At 59.6% G+C, this 19,437-nt stretch overlaps 1 protein-coding gene across 5 annotated transcripts in view; it reads left to right on the plus strand.

The window, feature by feature from the left end:
• Positions 1–19,437, plus strand: part of LOC117639782 (leucine-rich repeat and calponin homology domain-containing protein) — a 32,362-nt gene that overhangs the window by 4,617 nt on the left and 8,308 nt on the right. For 2 of the 5 annotated variants that reach the window (XM_034375689.1, XM_034375686.1), the window contains exons 2-12: positions 14,858–15,235; positions 15,318–15,454; positions 15,535–15,738; positions 15,846–16,034; positions 16,119–16,195; positions 16,741–16,836; positions 17,076–17,217; positions 17,298–17,649; positions 17,801–17,916; positions 17,999–18,136; positions 18,224–18,301. In XM_034375689.1, the coding sequence (XP_034231580.1) occupies positions 14,858–15,235; positions 15,318–15,454; positions 15,535–15,738; positions 15,846–16,034; positions 16,119–16,195; positions 16,741–16,836; positions 17,076–17,217; positions 17,298–17,649; positions 17,801–17,916; positions 17,999–18,136; positions 18,224–18,301 (1,907 nt within the window). The remainder of the gene's footprint in view (positions 1–14,857; positions 15,236–15,317; positions 15,455–15,534; positions 15,739–15,845; positions 16,035–16,118; positions 16,196–16,740; positions 16,837–17,075; positions 17,218–17,297; positions 17,650–17,800; positions 17,917–17,998; positions 18,137–18,223; positions 18,302–19,437) is intronic. The other 3 variants (XM_034375690.1, XM_034375687.1, XM_034375688.1) reach the window with 3 other exon arrangements.

Raw genomic sequence — 19,437 nt, forward strand, 5'->3', positions numbered from 1 at the left:
AAGGGTGGCGAAGGGTGGGCCGGCCTGCCAGTTTTGCAGCCCCGTCGTCGTCGCTGTCTCTCTCGCTCTCGCTGAGGGAGGTGCGAGGGAGACGGAGCGACGAAAGCAACTGTGCGGATTTCACCTCTGCATCGCATTACCCTTCGCTCCCTCTCCCTCGCGGCCCGGCCAAGCCAAGTGAGAGAGCGATAGCAGCGCGATCGAATTTCCGAGCGTGAAATGAATTCTCCGCGCCCTGTTCGCCCAGTGTGCCTTGGCTGCCTTCGTGTGTGGTTCTGACAGTTGGCGCGAGTCTCACTGCAGACTCATTCCGAGAGTCGCTCTGTCTCTCTCGCACCCGCACGGGACGCCCCGCGAGTGCGAGAGAGACGGAGCGACTCTCGGAATCAGTCCGCTGTGGGGAGGGCGATAGCGTTGTCTTCATCAAACGCCGCGCCAGGCCGTCGGGGGTGCGTCGATACTCTTATTTTCGGCGGTGTTTCGGTTTCCAGTGTAGCAGCCTGGTTCCTGCGGGGCACTGCGGGGCTTCTCTATGCTTGGCGCTCGGCAGTTGTTGGCGCTCCTAATTGTCTCTGGGCCGTGCTAGTACACCGCCCGAGTCCGCCACGCGCCGGCCGGCCGGTGACGTCACGCCAATAGCCGGCCAGGGCCTCGCCGATCCGTCTCTCTCGCACCCCCGCGGGACGGCCCGTGAGTGCGAGAGAGACAGAGCGACTTGTTATCGCGCGGCCAAGATAGGAGCGCAGTGTGGGTCGTCTGCCGTGCTACGCTCCAGACCCGGGGGGTGGAAGGGGGGGGGAGAGGTTTTCGGCAAGTGGGTCTTGAGAAAGCCCGTTTACTTGGGGAACGGAGTGGCCGGCTGCGGTGCGAAAAGTGGGCGGTGACTTGGAACCATCAGTGAAGGACTGGCGCGCACGGACACACACATCCGCACTCTCACACTCGCAGTGACGTGGCCATATCTGTATCGAGGTGCGTTATCGCGGACAAGCCGGACAGGCAAACACGCGTGCATCCGGTGTGATAGCGCTGCGTGTGGGGTGCGGCCGTCCCTCGTCCCGGGTTCGAATCCCGCCGCCGGCGCGTCTTTTTATTTTTTTCGCGTTGTTGGGCTCCCGACGGGACGTGAAAGGGAAAGTCTGTTTGCAATGGACCGGGCCGGGGACTGCCAGCCTACCTGCAGCAGGCTCCACTTTAATTACCTGCAGCACTGCAAAAGAGGTCGAGGGGGGGGGGGGGCTGCTCTAGTTTGCTTGTCGCTGAAAGGCGCGAAACGCCCCGCGGCCCCATCCCGCAATGGTGTCACGCGGCGCTCCGTCTCTCTCGCACTCGCGGGGCGGTCCGTAGGGGTGCGAGAGAGACGGAGCGAGCGCGTGCGTGGGGCGCGAGCGGCGCGGCCGTGGCCAAGTAGACGCTAATCGTGCTGGGGGGCCCGGGGGGCTTGGGGGGCCTGGGGGGCCGGCGGCGTGGTGTCAACCAGTGTCAACGCGCCCGTCTAGCCTCGCGTCTAGCGCGAGCTGCAGCAGGCTGCACGTCGCTCGGGGACCCCCCCCCCCCCCGGCCCCGCGTTGCAGCCGTTGCAGCGCGTTGCACTGCGCCAATCGTCATTAGACGCGGAGGGGCTGCAGTGCAGTGCCGGGCCCCGCGGGCCCCGCAGCCTCGCCAAATGCCGGCGGAGTGGAAGGGAAGAGGGGCCCTCCGCAAAGCGGCTGCCGAGTTGAACGTCCTAATATCGATCGGTGTTTCCATCGAGATTGTTTGTCAACGGACGGCGGTGCGAGGCGCTGCCGCTGCTGCTGACCCCTGGGGCGTCTGGTCCTCCCTCAACGTGAACTTTGTGGCGCGGTTATTTGATTTCGTTTTGCTTTGAGGAGTTCCCTCTGCCTCCCTATGCGGCTTCCCGCTCCTTCTAAAATACCTCACGAAAAGGTCGGCGGCGTCGGCCCCTTTTGTACTCTCGAGCCCCTTCCTGCTCGTGGTCCTCCTCGTTGTCGTCGTCGCCGTCCTCTCGCGCCGCGATTGTGCCCTGGAGGCTATTCCTGGCGGGGGACCCCTGCACCGCCAGGCACGCCACACGTCGTGAATCGTGACCTTGAGCGTGACCCAGGGCCCCCCGGGGGGACCGGCCCCGTTAGTACACTGTGGGACAGCACACAACACCAACTAGACGACATTGTTGGCTGACGGCGACCCTCTTTGTTTCAGGTGAGCCTCGCTGCGGCACGTCGTCGACGCCGTCACGTAGGCCATGTGCGCTTACAGTGTGCCTGCCGTCACTGCGAGCCAGGCGACGCCCCGAAAAAAGGGCTGGAAACTTTTTAAGGGCCTCGTGCCCTGTTACTACAGTGGAGTGGGGGCCATGTGTGTGGCCGCGTGGCCCCGCGCGCGGCGTGAGTCATTTTGGCGGGGCAAAAGGCTTGGCGCCGCCGGGTGTCGAACCTCCGCCCCTCCGGCCTCCCCACAGGCAGGGCCGCAGGGGAGGTTTGCTCGATTTAGCCCTCTGCTCAGCACACTGTGAGTGTGTGTGCTCTGGCGGGGGAAACTAGGCTCCAGGCTCGGCGTCGTTCGCATCGGCGGTGGCGCAATGCTTCGCCAGCAACGCGAGCTTCGCGGACTCGGTGCGTTATTTCGTCCCAAATCGCCTAGTCCGTGTGTTGCACAGGCCGTGTAGTGGTCTACCAGTGCCGTGCCGCTGCTGGAGTGGCCGGGCTGGCTGGCTGGCCGGCCGGTCGGTCTCTCATTCGCACGATGAGTCATACGTTACGGCACGCAGCGCGCGGCGCCAGGCGAGGCAGGCGGCAACAGGACGGGTTGTGGCTTCTCGCGCTCGCTCGCTCAATTCTCTCGCTCACACACGCGGCGTGACGTACTGTACAGGGCCTGACCGGAAGCTCCTTGCCGATGTCATTCGCCGCCGCGGTGGCGGGTTCGATTCCCGACCGGGTCGCCTCGTGTTTTTGTTTTTTTCGGCAGCCAGGCCGCGTGTGTGCTGCGTGCGGCATGGCCTAGAGCGGGCCGCGGGGCCCCAGGCGGCGCGCTCACGGCCGAGGCAGGCCGCGGCGGCAGCTGTGCAGAGATGACTCAGACTCCCCCTCCGCTCTCTCTTCCTCTTGTAAAGGCATTCCCCCCGATCGAACGCCCAAAGAGGCTGGGAGAGGCGGGAAGGGGCCCAAGCCGCGCCTAGCCGACTAGCGCAGCTGCGGCCGCCCGTACTGCAGCAGGCCATTCGATACCTGTCCAGCCGCGGCTCGCCGGCTCAGTGACCCGTGCAGCCTAACGGGATGACTCTGTGCGTTTGGTCGTTACGCACGGGTCCAGCACACTGCGGCTGTCCCTCTCGCACCCCTGCTGGACGGGCCACGACGCCGTGAGTGCGAGAGAGACGGAGCAGCAGGGGCTGCTGCAGCGCGTCGCCGCCCGCCCTGTTCCCATGCCCGCCGCGCCGCGCCGCCGTTCGCACCGCACGTACGTCGTCCACGTCGACCACGTCGTCCTTGTCCTACTTGGGCTGGCCGGCCGGCCGGCAGGACATTGTCTCGTTGCGTCACGCGCCGGGTCATCGCTTCGGCCCGTGCGCCGTCTCTCTCGCACCGCCTCGGGCCGCGCCGCGAGTGCGACAGAGAGAGCGGTGTCGGCCTGCTCGATGTCGGCGGGGCGTGCTGGACGCGCCCCTCGCAGGGCTCCCCGTGGACGCCCTCATTCCTGGCCGTCGCCATGACCGCCCTGCTAATGTCACGGCCGTTCCGCGCGTCCTCCGGAATGGTGGCCTCGCCGACGTGAGACGCTCCGCAGCTGGCGGCCGAGACCGTGGGGGAGGAGGCGGCCGCGGCCCCCAGGCCAGCGCACTGTCTCTCTCGCTCCCTGCGGGGCGCCTGGCGGGTAGGCCGTGCCGCAGGCTGCCCTGACCGGCGGGACGGCCTACCCGGCGACCCTCACGGCGCTCGCCGAAAACAACGGCCGACGTGCTTTCGGCGCGACCCCTCTCCGCCGCGTTTGCGAAGGTTTATTTTTACGGAGGTGCTCGCGCGGCGCCGCGACGCGCACTGCACTGCACTTGCGGTGTGGCGGCGATGCGGGCGGCGCGGGTGACGCCCTGTAAATAAACACGCCGCTCGCCGGCCGGCCGCCAGGGGTTCGCGAGGACGGCGTCGTCGGCGTCGACGGCATCCTGGTGGCGGTGGGGGAAGCGATGACGGCGACGGCGCCTCTGTTCGATCTCGCTGCCGGGCGGTGCAGTGCGCTACAGTGCCCCTCCTCCCCCCCTCCCCTTTATTTTTGTCCGCTTTCGCGACGATTGTGTCGTCGCGGTGCTCCGCGGCGGCGTGGCCGGCGCGGCGCGCGCAGTGATGCAGTAAGAGGGATTTGTGGTCGTCATGATGGCGCTTTCTCCCGTCACGGCGGATGCAAAGTGCACAAAGTGCAGCGCGGTGCAGCGCGGTGCGGCGCCTGCCCTTTTCACAGTGCCCACACCCCACGCAACCTCGTCACGGCGTTTTCGGAACCGAAATGTTTCTTTTTAAAATATTGCGTTTTGCGGTGCACCGTGTCGTGGGTGGTGGTGGTGGAGTGCGGGCTGATGATGAGGCGCGTTCGGATTACCCAGTGCAGTGGCGGGGCGGGGTGGGGGTTGATGAACTGGAATGGACGTGGGGTAGTGCGGCTGGCTGCTTGGCTGGCTGCGCAGGCGAGAGTGAGAGAGAGAGAGAGACGGGGACGCCGGGCTTGCTGCCAAAGGACAATCAGCCGGGCATTTGTTTCAATTCAGGCGGCACGGGGCACTCGCTGCACGTCGTGCACTGGGCCGCCAAACGTCGCCGTCGTCGCACGGCTTGTCGCCGCGGCGCGTTGCAGCAGGGGGGGGGGGGGGAGTCTCGAGACGCTAGCTTCCGGTGGGGGGGACGCGGACGCACTTCCGTTATCAGGTTCCCCTTACCTTCTGGACGACTGCGCTGCTCTTAAAAAGGGGGAGGGGGAGGCGGTGGTTATCGCAGGGCAGTGGCGCAATGGCAGTGCAGCCATCTAGCGGAGAGAGATCGAAATTTCTCCGCGAGAAAAGTTTTCTTTGCCTTTTCTTGAAAGGGGGTTCAGTTTTCCGATGGGAGTGGACCTTGGGTGTCGGGGCCATGCCGGAGTTTTGTACCTTCTTCGTTCTCTCTCGCACCGCCCGGCGAGGCTCTTTGCCGGCACGACGGTCTAATTTTCACGCGGACGCCCTAATAGCAGTCGCTCTGTCTCTCTCGCACTCGTGTGGCACTCTGTAGGGACGCGAGAGAGACAAGAGCACGGCTCGGACTTTGCCTACGGGCCTGCTTGTCCTCCTGCCGGCCTGGCGTGAGCACAGCGCGAGGTAGAGGCGTTAGGACCGTCTGGGCCTCCGGGCCGCGGCGGTCCGATCGCGTTCTGTTTGAAGTGAGTCTCGGTTGAGCAGTGCCCGCCCCTCGCCTCGCCTCGCGCAGGGCGGCGCAGGGCGGCTCCTTCCCGTCCAGGACTCTTGCTGGCGTGCTCGCCGCCCCGCCCCGCCCCGCCCAGGTGAGGCGCTCGGAGCGGCGCAGGCTCGCTTGCGTCAATGGGCGACATTTGGAAATGCCAGGCAGGGCGGGGCGGGGCGAACGGCCACCCCGGAAGGGCCAGGCGGGCCAGGGCCGCGGGAGGGCGGCCAGGTTTACGGCGGGGACAGGACGACGCCAGGGCGAGCGCACAGTGGGCCAGAAGACCGGGGGTAGCGGCCGAAATTCTAGACGCGTTTTGAGCTCCAGAGTCCCTAAAAGGGACTCGAACTGAGCGTGTGACCCCACCAATGGATTGCTCTCCGAACGAGGAATCCATTGGTGGGGTCACACGCTCGGTTTGAGTCCTGTTTAGCGACTCTGGAGCTCAAAACGCGTCTAGAATTTTGGCCACCTCCACCGGTCTTCTGGCCCACTGTGGAGCGGGGCCTGGAGGGTCCCGAGGGGCGTGGCTCAGGTTAATGAGGAGGGAGGATAGGATCGGACCAAGGACGCGACGGCTAAAACGGCTAAGCGCGATTGCACGGCATTCGCGAGGGTCTCTGTCTCTCTCGCACTCATGGGGCGTCCCGTATGCGTGCGAGAGAGACATTGACGACTCTCGGAATGAGTCCGCAGGTGAGCGTGTCTTTTGGTGGTCCAGGCGCGCGGCCTGGCTAAGGCCATCATAGGCCCTCCTCGGGGCGTGCCCGCGTGTGTGTACGCGTGTAAGCTTTTCCCTGTCAATGATGAATGGCTGTGAGTAATGGCCACCAAATGCCGACGCGCTGTACATTTGACGCCCCGCCCCGCCCGCCGCCTTGAAAGTGATTGCTTTTCCAGTTTGACTTCTCCTCCTTGCTGCGACGCGCCGCCGCGGCGGAGCGTCTGAAGTGTGTGGACGCGGAGCGGCGTGGGTGGTGTTTGTTGTCAACGAATTCGCGTCTGCTGCGCGTGTGTGTGTGCGTGTGTGTACACTGCCAGGCGTGTGCGCCCCGACGCCCCGCGCCTGCAGGCGTCGCCCCCAGCGAGGCGTCGTTCATCATGTCTCTGGCTGTCTTGGCCCGGGGTGGGGGTGGGGGTGGTGGATCCCCCCAGATTGACAGGCCTCGTCGCGCTGTCTCTCTCGCGCCCCCGCGGCACGCCCCGCGGGTGCGAGGGAGACGGAGCTAGTACGGCCCGCCCTTCAATATGTGATGTGAGCGCGCGGAAGGATGGCAGGAAGGATGCCGCTGGCGCGCTAGCGGGGCTCCGGGGCGGTGAGATTAATTTTCGGGGCCGTGCTGCCCGGGCCGTGCCATGGCCGTGCCCTCCTGCCTGCCGGCCTGCTTGTCGGAGCCCAGAGCCGCGGGCCGTTACGGGCACGCAGGGGCGATACTGTATGGCGCCGCCGCCGTCAAGCAGTACAAGGGCAGCGTGTGGGTGCCCTGCAGGCTGCAAGCAAGCTCAGTACTTCGTCGCTCTGTCTCTCTCGCACTCGTGGGGCGTCCCCCAGGGGTGCGAGAGAGACAGCTGCACGTCGGCGGTGACGGCTTGCTCGGGGAATGTGCGCCGTGTTCGCGGCCAGCGCGGCCAGCGCCACGCCGATGGAGTTGTTTATCGAGGTGTCGCTCCTAGTTCGCAGCGGCTGCCGCGCTCAGCGGTGGTGTCAGTCGTCGCTCTGTCTCTCTCGCACTCGCGGGGCCACCCGCGGGGGCGCGAGAGAGACGGACAACCCGACGCTCCTTTGCGGGTGGCCCGGCCGGCCTCGGACTCGCGGCTCCGATCGAAGCAGCGCGCCTGTATACACGCGTCCGCTCGGCCTTTTATTAAGTTGTGATTTAGCGACGTGTGTGTGTGTGTGTGTGCGTGCGGTTGCGGTCGCCGCGGCGGGCTGGGCGACTTTATTGGACCAATAAGGATGAGACTTGATGGCGATGGTTATTGTGATTGGTGGGCGTAAGCCAGGCGGCCGGATTGGGAAGGGGGGGGGGGATCTGCCGCCTCGCCGTAGGAAGTAGATCGACCTAGTGTTGGAAAGGGTTGCGTCTGCGTGATTTGTCGTATTGTTTTTCGTCTGGTTACTTATACTTGTTGCTCGGATTGGTGTGTGAATGAGTGAGCTCACGCCACTGGAATGCAAGGTCGATGCAGTTGGCTGGCCGGGTATCGCGTTTGGGCGCCCGTATCGTGCGGCGGGGCGTTATCGCGCAATGCAGCAGGAAGCTATTCGGTCGCGGCGAACGGACAGGCAGGCAGGCAGACAGACAGGATGCAAATCCAAATTGTGTCCAGGAGGCCGGCGAGCGCCTCGGCGAGGCAGGGCGAAGACGTTGCCGAGGGTCACGGGGTTGAGGCCGGCCAGGACGGCCAGGCCAGCACGGCGTGGAGGTCTCGCGGCACCACCGCCTGAATTCTTCATGACGTTGGGACAGGCCTTGGACAGGCCCGCGGCAGTCCGCGGCCTTCGCCGCCAATCAATACGACACCGCCGTCGGTCGACCCCTCCCCGGACCGGACGACTGCGCGCCGAGTGCAGTCGGACCCGGCTCGGCTCGGGTCCCCGGGTTCAAGTACCGGCCGGGCCGGGCTTTTTCTCTCTTTTTCCCCGAGACGTCGGGGAGGACGTCCCCGCCGGCTGGTTCCCACTGCACGTTGTGGAACGTGGCGCGGTGGTCAAACACCGAGGCTTATTTGTATGCGGTGCGGCGGACGGACGGACGGACAGACAGAGGGGCCGTATGCCCAGCAGAGCCCTCGGGACTCGAGACCACCACACTGCCGTGGGACGACGGCTCGCCTGGGGACGGCGTGCTCATCGCGTGCCGCGTGCGTTACGGAGGCAATCACACGCCTTGAATGGACACGCGCCGGATAGGCCGACTGAATGGGCGACGCGGCAGCCATGCCCGTCCACGTCGGGAAGGGCTCGGCCAAGGACGCGAGCTCGCCGCCACACCTCGCCGGTCCCGGGTTCGAATACCGGCTCCATTTGAATTTCTAACCGCGAGCGCTGTTCCGTGCCGCCGGCGTGCCGTGCCGGGTTCGGCGGCGCCTGGAGTGAGGCCGGGAGGCGGCATTACCATGAGGCTGGCGGCGGACTCCACGGCGAAGGCCGTGACCGCCGTGGCGGAGAGACCCTCCGGCAGGGCCTCTGCGTATTGAACTCCGGCCGTGGGAAGCCTGGAAGCAGCGATGGCTCGCCTGGAGAAGCCCTGCTGGAGAAGCTCAGCAGACTTGGCTTGTACTTTCTAGCGGGCGGCCGGCGGCGCGGCACCACACTGTACATGGTGCGCGAAAACGAAAACTTGGCGCCGGGGAGGCGTGCGATGCGAGGCCTGCCGACGGGATCCCCTCCGGAAGACGCAGGAAATGCTCCGGCAAGGGGAGGGGAGGGGGAGGACGCGAAACTTGTGCCCTTCTAATTTTCCGGAACCGAGCCCATCGCCATACAATGCCCAGACGGGGCCCGGCGCCGGCGGCCCGGCCCGGGCGTAGTGGGGAGTTTGCTTTGTCGAGGCGAGGCGGAGGAGGCGCCCTCCGCGAAAAGGGGGGTCTTTGCGTCGCCGCGACGCCACCCCTGTGTTTGCTGCAGTTTCGGCGTGGGCCGTCGTCATGTCGTCGTCGCGGAGGTGGCGGGGGCGGCGGGGGGGGGGGGGGGGGTCTCGGGTCTCAGGCGGTGCGGCCCTGTTCTCGCTGCGTCGGCAATTGCTGCAGTCGTGGAACCGTGTTTGCGTGTAGTGGCCTGCCGTTTGCCTGTGGCCAAAGGGCTCTCTCCCTCTCCCCCCCCCCCTCCCCCGCCCAACGGCCACGCCCCTCTCTGTCTGTCCCTCCAAATGGCAAGGAGTGCAGTTTGGCCGGCCGGCCGGTGGTGGTGGTGGTGGTGGTGGCACGTCAGCAGCTCGGCGACTTGTCACGGGACGAGGGGCTGGAAAGTGACACGCGCACTTACATTCACTCGCACTCACACACACACAGACACACGGCCACCCCCGCCGAGCCGCGCTGCCGCCACCCCTGCGCGTCCGTGAGCGCAGTGTACAGTGTGGGCGCTCTCACCGCTTTACGGTTTCGACTGCCGACTGGACCAGCGAGGAGCTGAAAAAGTCGGCTGCCTTTCGTCCTACTGCGCGCTCAAAGGGCGTCCGTCCACCAACAGCGCGCAGGCACACTGCGAGTGTGTGCGTGCGCTCGAATGAATGGCAACTTGTATACAGTACACTTTGTGTTTTGTGCAGGCGCCGCAGCAGAGCGAAAGCAAAGGCTTGTCTGTGTGTGTGTGTCTGTGTTTTGCGTGTGCCTGCCACCAGCAGTGGCCAGGCCAGCCAGAACCGCTCGCGCAGCTGTTCGATTCCACGTATAGTCGCACGCCGCGCGCACCCTCCATGTCATGACATCGGCACCGTGACGTCACGCTACCCCTCCAGCTGTGTTGGGGAAGGGTGCGAGGCTAGCGAGGCAGCCCCTAGCTGACTGGCCCGAAACCAACCCAACCCCCGCGCCGCGCCGCATAAGAAATGAGCAGGCCGTCTCACTCGCACCCCTTCGGGACCGCCACTCGAGTGCGAGAGAGACGGGACTGTGTTGGGAATCGGCCCACAGTGCAGTGGTCCCCAGGGTGCAGCCACACATGGCTGTCTAGGAGGGCTGCTGGTCCTTATTTTCTCTCCTTTTCCCCGCCTGCATCTAGGCCGCGTGTCCCAGCAGGGAGGACCCTCTCGTTCTCGTTAGCGGCTACTGCCTGCCTGTCTGTCTGCCTGTCTGTCCGCCTGTCTAGCACGCGCCTCGACTGCACTCTCGTCCAATTTGGGACAGTCCTCCTCCAACTTGCAGTGCACCGCGCCGGGAGGGTGCCCGCCCCGCCCCGCCCCGCCCCGCCCCGCCCCGCCCCTAACCTGCCCCATGCATCCTCCGGCCGGCCGGGCGGGGCGTTCCGTCTCAGTGGCCGCGCCGCGATGAGTCACTGCAGGACGACGGCCGCGTCGGAGGCGGCGGACGTTTGCGCGTCGTCGGCCCCGCAGTGTGGCGGTCGACGCCGTCCTGGTGGTGGCGGTGCGGGCAGGGCTTGACCCTCGCCGACGACGCCGCGGCCGACTCCACTTTGCATATCCCGTCTTCCAATTGGCTGCCTCCCTCTCGGCTCTCGTTGCCGTTTTTGCGCGCGTGCCGTGGGAACCGGGTGTAAGTTACACCGTCGGGTCAATTTTCACGCCCCCCCCCCCCCCGCCTCGCGAACTCCACCTGTACTTACGATGCCGCGACCAGCCTGGCCCCGCCTAGGGGACCTTTTTCCCTGATGATATGCAAACGATTTGGAGCCCCGCTCCCCCGCCACTCTTCGCCTTTCACCGCGTCAAGGTCAAAGCGTCAAACGGCGAGGCTGGGGCACGGCACTGTAAGCGCTGCATCCGCCGCTCCGTCTCTCTCGCACCTGTACGGGCCGTTCCACGAGTGCGAGAGAGACAGACCGCTTATTCTGCAGGGCAACGTTAGGGAAACCTATCCGTGGCGCGGCTGCCCGAGCCAGGTGCGCGCTAGTTGGTTTTTGGGTTGCTGTTTCTTTTGCCGCGATGATGGCGAGCAGAGAGGCGCGAGGCCCGTTTGGAACTAGTTTTGTTGTTGTTTTTGTTGTTAGTATCCATCCCGTGCGAACGGCGTGGTCGGCGTGGCTGCCGTCGGGCTCTGATGCACTGCGCTGCGGGGGCCGCTTCGTGGTCGCCCGCTTTCCGGCGCGCTGCCCCCCCCCCTCCCCGCCACTCGACGCCGCGGGGCAGAAGAACGTGCCGTTTCTGTGTTTTGGGTCGCAGCGCTGCAGAGCTGCAGGTCTTGCAGTGGCGTGGCGTGATGCCGGCGCAGTATGCAGCCGTGCGCACGCCCACGTGGGGCCTGGCCGAGGCGAGGCGAAGATCCCCCCCGGGGTGCCCGTGCAAAAGACGCGCGGTGCCACTTTGCAAAAAAAAAGTATATTCCTCCCGATTTTGACGTTTTGGCAGCCTTGTAAACGGTGAGGGTCGCGAAACATCTCGCAGGGGACGACAGAGACCGGAAATGGAATTTTGGAGTGAAGTCGGGCCGCGCGCGGCTGTTGCAAGCGGATCTCTCCGTGCGGAAGGGGCTCTGATTTCTGGAATTCGGCCAACCCCAGTGTGCGTGCGGCGATGGGTCCCAGGTGAGACTGCACGTCGGAATGTATATGTGCAGTTCGGTCCCGCGGGATGTCCCTAGCGTCGTCCCCCGGGGACCTGTTCGCGACCAGGAATAGCTGGGCGAGCCCCGCGGGTGGGAGCGAGAGGGCGTGCTTGGCCCCGCTTTGCCCTGCTTCGACCAATCAGAGGGGGGCGGGGGCACCGTAAATATTTGGCCGCGGCGTGCAGCGCGGGCTGCGCGCGCTATGGCGAGCAATGCGCCTTCCTTGTGGCCGTGCCGCGTGTGTGTGTGTGTGCGTGTGCGTGTTTGTGGAGGGTGGGGGCACGCAGGGCAGGTTGGATGTAAAAGGGAAATGGTGCGTGCTTTTTACGATCGCACAGCGACGCCCCGGATCCCGCACGCACACCAGTGCACGCACGGCCGCTGTGTTTTCCGGGCTCGCCGCGCTGGCCACATCGCCGTCATAAGGCACCTGTCCGCCCAGCCGGTCTGTCTGCATGTCCGTCCGTCCGCCGTGCCCACGCCTTGTCACGCTACGGGAGTAAAGTCCTGGTGAAGTACGGGCTGCTTGTGCCTGCTTGTGCCCACGGAGGTGCCGTAGTACGTCCTGCCGATGCTTGGCTCGTCGGGCGCGGCCTCGTGGGTCCCCGCGGAGGGTCACTGCGGCGCAGAGCAGCGCAGCGCGGGGTCAGTGGCCAAGGGGGCCCTCTCCGACCACACCTCTGTCTGCCGGGCCGGGCCTGGCCGGGCCTGTGGGCCCCGTTGGGGCGTGGCACCGGCCGCGGGGGCCGCGGGGGCTCGGCCAACCCTCAAACCTGGCGGCACATCGGGGCCAGCCTGGTCAGCCCGTGTCGGGTTTCCTTGCTACCCCTGGCGGGGCCTTTGGCCGCCTTTTGGCCGCCCCGTCCGCGCCCCGTCCGCGGCAGGCCGGTGTGGTCGCGACAGGCGGACAAGGGCGTCCATTGTGCCGCCGACCGCGGACCTTTCCGGCCTCCCGGGGACGCGGCGACGACGTGCAGGTGCGAGGCGGAAACAACGCCACACTGGTAGGCGAGGAGGGCGATGACCTTAGTGCGTCGGCATTAGAAGGGCTTGGCGGGGCCCGGGCGGGGGCCGCCGGCGCCAAGCACGCCGCCCCAGCAAGCCAGCACCCTTCCCTATGAATGCGACATGAGTCTCAGTCTCCCCCATCAGCGAAGCAAATAGGAGAAGTAGTTGGTTAGGTTTACGACGCCCCGCCCCGCAGCGCAGCCCTGGCACGTTCCTATTTCAAGAACGCCCCGCCCCGCTCCCCGCGCGGGTCAAGATTGTCAGGGCGTAACGACACACTCCGCTTGCTGCACATGCTGGCCGTCTAGCTGGCCGTTGTCGGACGAGCGCACCTACCTGGAAGGCCCTGGAAAGTGGGCCAGAGTCGACCTTCACTCGAAGCAAACACTTTTGGAATACGTTGAAATAGGCTCCTGTATTCTGACCGACTTTACATCAACAGCGACGGCGTGCGGCGTGCGCGCTGGGCGCCGCGTCCTGCGCGGCGTCCTGGAGGTCCTTGTCCTCGCCACGCGCTGGCCGCGCCGCCGGTGCGTTGGCCTGTACGCCCTGCAGTGCCTGCCGGTGCCGCGTCGCCACCCCCCTGCGCTCCAGACGTCGGCCAGACAGGCAGGGGAGTGCGAATACACCGGGAATGCGTACCGGCGGGCCCTTCGGGTGCGGGGGGAGAGACAGCGAGCATTGGCCCTGCCGGCCAACCCCCGGCGGGGCCCTGGGCAGGGCGTCCCGTAGTCCCGTGGGGCCGCCGGGACGCCGCCTTTGTGTGTTGCGTTGCGTTTCGTTACGAGGGGGCGCCGGCTGCGCCCATCGCTGCGCCCCGCCGCCCCGACGGGGGCGTCTGCTCCGCCTGCTCGACTCACCCTCGGCGTGCCCCCTCCCCCTCCATCCCGCTTGGCGCTTCCCCTCGTTAGGCCGGGCTGAGTTTCCGAGTCTGCTTGGCGCTCATTTATAATGCACGCGGCACTGCGCCTGCACTGCAACTGAAGGACCGCGTCGCCGGGAAAAGGCTTTCCCGCCGGGCGGAGCCAGAGCCAGGCGGGGTTAGTGGGGTGAGATATGAAGTGAAATGTGATGGGCGCGCCGGCACGCGAGGCCAGCCTTTACCAGCGGGCTGTCTCTTTCTCTCTCTCTCGCCCTCATGAAGGTGTGAAGGTGTGAGAGAGGCAGACCGATGAGACCTCCCCCTCGGAGGCTTCAGGGCTGCTCGCCGCGCTGCCGCTCCGCTAGTCGGTAAACCTTCTGAAGGCGCTCGTAAGGACACTTACCTCGGCTCTGCACCCTCTCCTCCCTAGGCCCGCGAGGCGAGCCTGCCGGCTGCTGCTTCCGAACAGAGTGCTTTCATCGCGCTGTCTCTCTCGCACTCATGGGCCGTTCCGTAGGTGCGAGAGAGAGGCAGCGAAGCGCTGTTGGGAATGAGTGATGCTGGTCGCTCACCCCGGCCACCGCCACCACACTGCCACCCCATCGGTCCATTCGGCCCCGCGTACTTGCGGTCTTGTTGTGTCCTGAACCTCCGCGAACCCTCCACCTCCCCGGCAGCGGGCAGGGCTTGGGGCCGGCAGCCTGCGTTCTCCGCAGTATCGGTCGCGCCCTCCCCCGGCCCCGGCCCCTGCCCCGGCCCCTGCCCGTCGTCGGGGGCAGAGGAGACAGGGCAGTCACCCCGCGGTCACCCCGTCGCTGTCGCCGTGTTTGAGTTGAATGCGGTGCTGCCGCCTCTCCCGCCTCTCCCCTCGGGCCCCTAATTGAACATTCCCACCCCTACACTGTATTTGAACCCCGTCCTCACCGCCTGGAGTCCAGAGAGCCGGGAGCCGCACGGCAATCACCGCCGGCAATCTGCTTGACTCGGCATTGCGTTGTCGTCGTTTTCGGTTTCGTTCTCTTGAAATGTTTAGGGGGAGGTTGGCTGAGCCGCTAAGCCCTCTGCGCGCCTCGTCCTCACGTCACTCTGCGTACCGCCGCGCCGCGCACCCCACACCCCACCGCATTCCACCCCCACCCCCCACCGCCCGCCCACTTTACGGAAACTGCTCATTCCCTTTGCCGTTTTCGCGTCGGCAAGCCGAATCGCGGGGGAAGCAGCCATGTCCGATGAGTGGGGCTCAACCTGGGGAATGCACTGAAGACTGGGGAGGGAAAGTGGAAATTTTCAACTGGTGATTCTAATATTTTTGGTTTGTGTCTTTCTGTTGCAGATCTATCAAAGAACCGGTTCTGGGATCTTCCTATTGAAGTCACTGAATTCACATCGCTGGAAAGGCTAGAACTATACCACAATACTATTCGTTCTATCCCTGAAAATGTGGTGTACCTGCAGTCGCTCGTTCACTTGGACCTCAGTCGCAACCAACTCAACGTCCTTCCAAGTGCAGTTTGCACGCTGCCCCTTCAAGTCTTGCTTCTTGGAAACAACAAATTAGTCAACCTACCTGAGGACATTGGTCGCCTTCAAGATCTGACACTCTTGGATGTCTCATGCAACCTGCTCAGTACTCTTCCTCCTCAAATTGGAGAACTAGCGGAGCTTCGAGACTTAAATGCTAGTAATAATGTGCTGTGCGAAGTACCTTTAGGTAAATTTTATTGATAAGTTGAGTTTGCATTGATTTGTCATTCAGTGATGTTACATTAAAGTGTCTTTGATTTGCTTTTCAGAACTGACATACTTGAGGTTGGAGAGGTTGGACATTAGTGGAAACCGTATTTCTAGCTTACCTGTTGAATTGCGGTCTATGACAACTTTAGTGTATCTGAATCTTAACCATAACCCTTTGACATCACCTCCTGCAAAGGTAAGTACTATCTCACTGCTGTGCAGTTTCTAGTGATTATCGAGTAACAAATTTTCTTACTTATGGTTTTTTGTTGCCAGCTCTGTGCAAGGGGGCGTGTGCATGTATTTAAGTACCTGGAAACTCAAGCATTATCCAATGTTAATAAACATCGTAATGATGAGTGGAGGCGGACACACAGAAAATTATCGGACCCTCGTGGAAACCTTAGACACAATAAACGCTATACAGTTGACAGCGGCTACAGCACATCAGATAATTGGTCTCAAGAAGTTCTTACAGGGGTGAGTATTTGATATAAATAATAATAATACAAAATTTTCTACTTCATGTGGCCCTAGTTGGTTGGCTTAAAAGTTTAAAGCTGAGACTAACAGTCTGGTTTGTGTTGGTCTGGGATGGTTTACATGAACAGATTGGAGAGGAGCGGCTGGGCAAGCGCTCACCGCTTATGACACGGCAAATCAACGGCAATGGAACCGTCCCTAGAACAAGTGCTAATGGTAGTGGGAGTGGGAGCGCTTCATCCACTCCGTCTACAGGCAGTCCCAGTGAAGTAACGGAAGAAGATGTAACCAAAGTATGTAAATCCCAACTCTAAATTTTTCTTATAGTCTGTCAAACTGATTTTGCACCTCATATGTAATCTTGAATTTCATCTCAGGAACCGTTGGAGAAAAAGCGATTGGAGCGATCACAGTCAGATAGAAGTGATGCACGAAGATTTGAGAAGTCAAACACGTAAGTTGATAACTGTCATATTCATTTATTCTGGCTATGTTTATTTGGCATGTTTTCATATTTTCAATTTTATATTTTCATAGCATTTCACTTTTGTTTTTAAGTTTCTCACAATGTGTTGTTTGTGATCCATTCAATTACTTTCTTTTATCCTTGTTTTCATGAATGCCAACCTTGTTGCACTTTTATATCATTATTACAACTTATTTTTAGACTTAATAAAATTTATTTGTTTCTTATATTTTAATGATCAATGTGTGATTAGTTAAACTTAAACTGTGTGAATTTATTTAGAGACATATCAGAAAAAATTCAAGGAAACTAGATTTTATTTACTGCTTTATGTCATAGCTTCAGGCTGTAGACTTATGCCAAATTTTCTCATAGTGGTGATGTTTTAAAAGCATGCATTGCTGTGCAATGCTGCATGCAAATTTTAGCTGTGACAAATGTTTGGCACTAAGTGCGTGCACTAATCTTGTAATTTGTGTGCTCTGGTACGTTAAGCTGGATATGTCGTTAGTTTGTGTTGTGCTTCTTTGCAGCTCCAAATTTAGTCCGGATTCCCCCTCTGAAGCCCCTGTAAATGGCAATGGACTAGTAGAAGAAAAAAGACCCTTGGAGCACATTCAAACTTACAGGTAGGCTGTTTGCAAGGTGGTGTTGTGATCCAAGCTATTTCAAGTCAAGTATGTGATCCCGTTTTTCCGCAAAGGAATGAAGTCCCGCCTTCTCATTCAACCCCCTTTGTTCTGTTTAGGCTTCTTAGTCAGGAATATGTTGCAGGTCATGAACAACAGTCACAGGCAGATTTTGTTCTCAGCAGAAATGTTTTGGTTTCTAGCTTAATTTAATTTTTTTTTCTGTTTTTGCCCTGCAGAGAGTACAAAGAAGCTCTCCGGAACCAACGTGCCCAAGAAGGAGCCAGTGTGTATAAGCCTCGAGTGTCTGGTGAACTTACTCCACCCAGTCCAGACGGAGCACCTTTATCTCTGCAACCATCACCAGTCCACAATGGCCATGTATGTTTGCCCGCTAACATTTGCTTCTTAATTCTGTTCAATGAACAGCCATTTTAATTTTTAATAATTTTTTTCAACAGTCTAAAGATGAATCAGCTGTGGATTCTCCGAATGGTAGTGTACTCTCTCCATCTCAAGTGGATGGGGTGCCTAACATCAGTAAGAAGCCAGTGCAGAAAGTTCCACCATCTCGAAACTTAAACTTTCCATCTGCTCTCTCCAATGGTAATAGTGTTAATGCCAATAATAGTACAAGCAATGGTGGTGGGGACTCTCCCGTGAACAGCTACACGAAACCTGTGTCACCCACTTCAAGTGTTGGTGTTGTAAATGGTGTACCAAACTCTAATATATCTCCTGGGAGAAGCATCCCAAGGCTAGTAACCACATCAGTTGGTTATGTGTCTCCTGCTCCAAATCGCAATAAAGCAGGTACTACAAGCTCAAATTTTTTTATCCTTGTGATATGTGCTTTGTAGCTACCAGTCTAAACTTTCTCATTACTTTGGCTTAGAGGAGATTAGTTATTTCTTTGCCTGTGCAGTGTTTGTATCAGCTAAGATTTGTTTTAATTCTGCCACAGGAGGAAGAAGTGTGCGATGGGGTCGTGATGTTCCACCTGACAAGTTAAGCTTCACCATGAGGAGGGAATTTGAGAAAGCCAAGGAAGAGGCTGAATTGATCAAACAATTACGGACTGTAAGTTTCATTTTTCAATGACCTCGTTTTTTTGTTGTTTTAGGCAATATTTATTCTTATTCATTTTTTCGATTCTTAACAGCAAATTGAAGCCCGGCTCAAAATGGTTCTCCCAGAAGACATGGCTCCTGCTCTAGCTGACGGAGTGGTTCTGTGCCATCTTGCTAACCATGTCAGACCTCGATCTGTTGCAAGCATTCATGTGCCGTCACCTGCTGTGGTATGTTTCTAGGATAAACCCTTGACAGCATTTGCCTCTTATTTGATGTAATGATGTTCATAATGACGCAATATCCTTCCTCCACAGCCTAAGCTTACCATGGCCCGCTGCAGAAGAAATGTAGATAACTTTTTGGACGCTTGTCGGAAGATTGGTGTTGAGGAGGTAAGTTCTCTTTAGCTGTTTCTCTTTTTTTGTGAAGATACATGTGCTATTCTCCCAAAATGCCAGCCCTCCACCTATTTTCCTGAGCATCCCAACAATGCACCTATAGAAGTTTATTTTGAAACATAAACTGAATCAATTTAAATTCTGAAATTGTGGTTTGAATGTTAACTAGGGCTGAAGATACTTTAGGAAAGTTGTTGAATTAGACTGTGGAATCAATTTTAGACCTTACTGGAACAGGCAATCTTATGGAGCCTTTTTTTTTTTTTTCAAATGTATTGTATCTTTTCTTCATTATTACGACAACTCAATTTCTGTTTTGTCCTGAAGGGATGGTATCTAAAGCTTTCTTAGGGGCGAAAACCTTGCTTTCTCTTAAAGTGCAACAAATGTTGTCACTAGATGACAGCTCACATTAATACCCCTCTCTAATTGTTGCTTTAACTGCAAAGATTTTTTTGTGTGGGTGCGTGTGCATGTGTTTTAGTGTGTCTGAAGTTTTGAGTAGCGCAGTGTACTAAAATGTGGGAAGCCATTTCTACACATGTTGTAAATTGGCATTTTCCAGTCCCATACCTTGCTTCATCAAAATAATACTTACATCATCCTTTACTTAAATTTCTGATGTTTTTGTCTGAAAAAAAAGTAAGAAAACATATCTCAGTCTTACAGCAGTTCTTGATTGCACCATATTTCATTAAAGTTCTTAAATATTTAAAAGTGCTTGGTACTTAACAGGTTCACAAGATATCTGATTCTTGTAATTTTGCTTTACAAAAAATTGCAAACATCACTGAACACTGGTTGAATATTACACACTTCTTCAGTGAAATGAAGTTGTTACACTTGTAGTTGTGTGCTTTCTGCTTGTGCTCACCCCACATATTCACTTAGTATTGATGTATTTGGTTTGCTGCTGGTTTTTTTCCTTCTAATTCTATCCACTTTGCTTATTCACATTGTTTTTCTCCTTTTTGTGGGGGGGAGGGGGGAGGTGATTCTAATTTTGTTGTGTAGAGTTTGTAAAGGGAATAAGAATCTAAATAACTGATTGATTTACCTTTTGTTTGCACTTCTAAAAACTAAGATGTGCACCAAATTTCTCCTACATTGTTGAAACTTGGTGTTACTCT

This window comes from Thrips palmi, unplaced genomic scaffold, assembly GCF_012932325.1.
Source record: "Thrips palmi isolate BJ-2018 unplaced genomic scaffold, TpBJ-2018v1 HiC_scaffold_11, whole genome shotgun sequence".
Taxonomy (NCBI): Eukaryota; Metazoa; Arthropoda; class Insecta; order Thysanoptera; family Thripidae; genus Thrips; species Thrips palmi.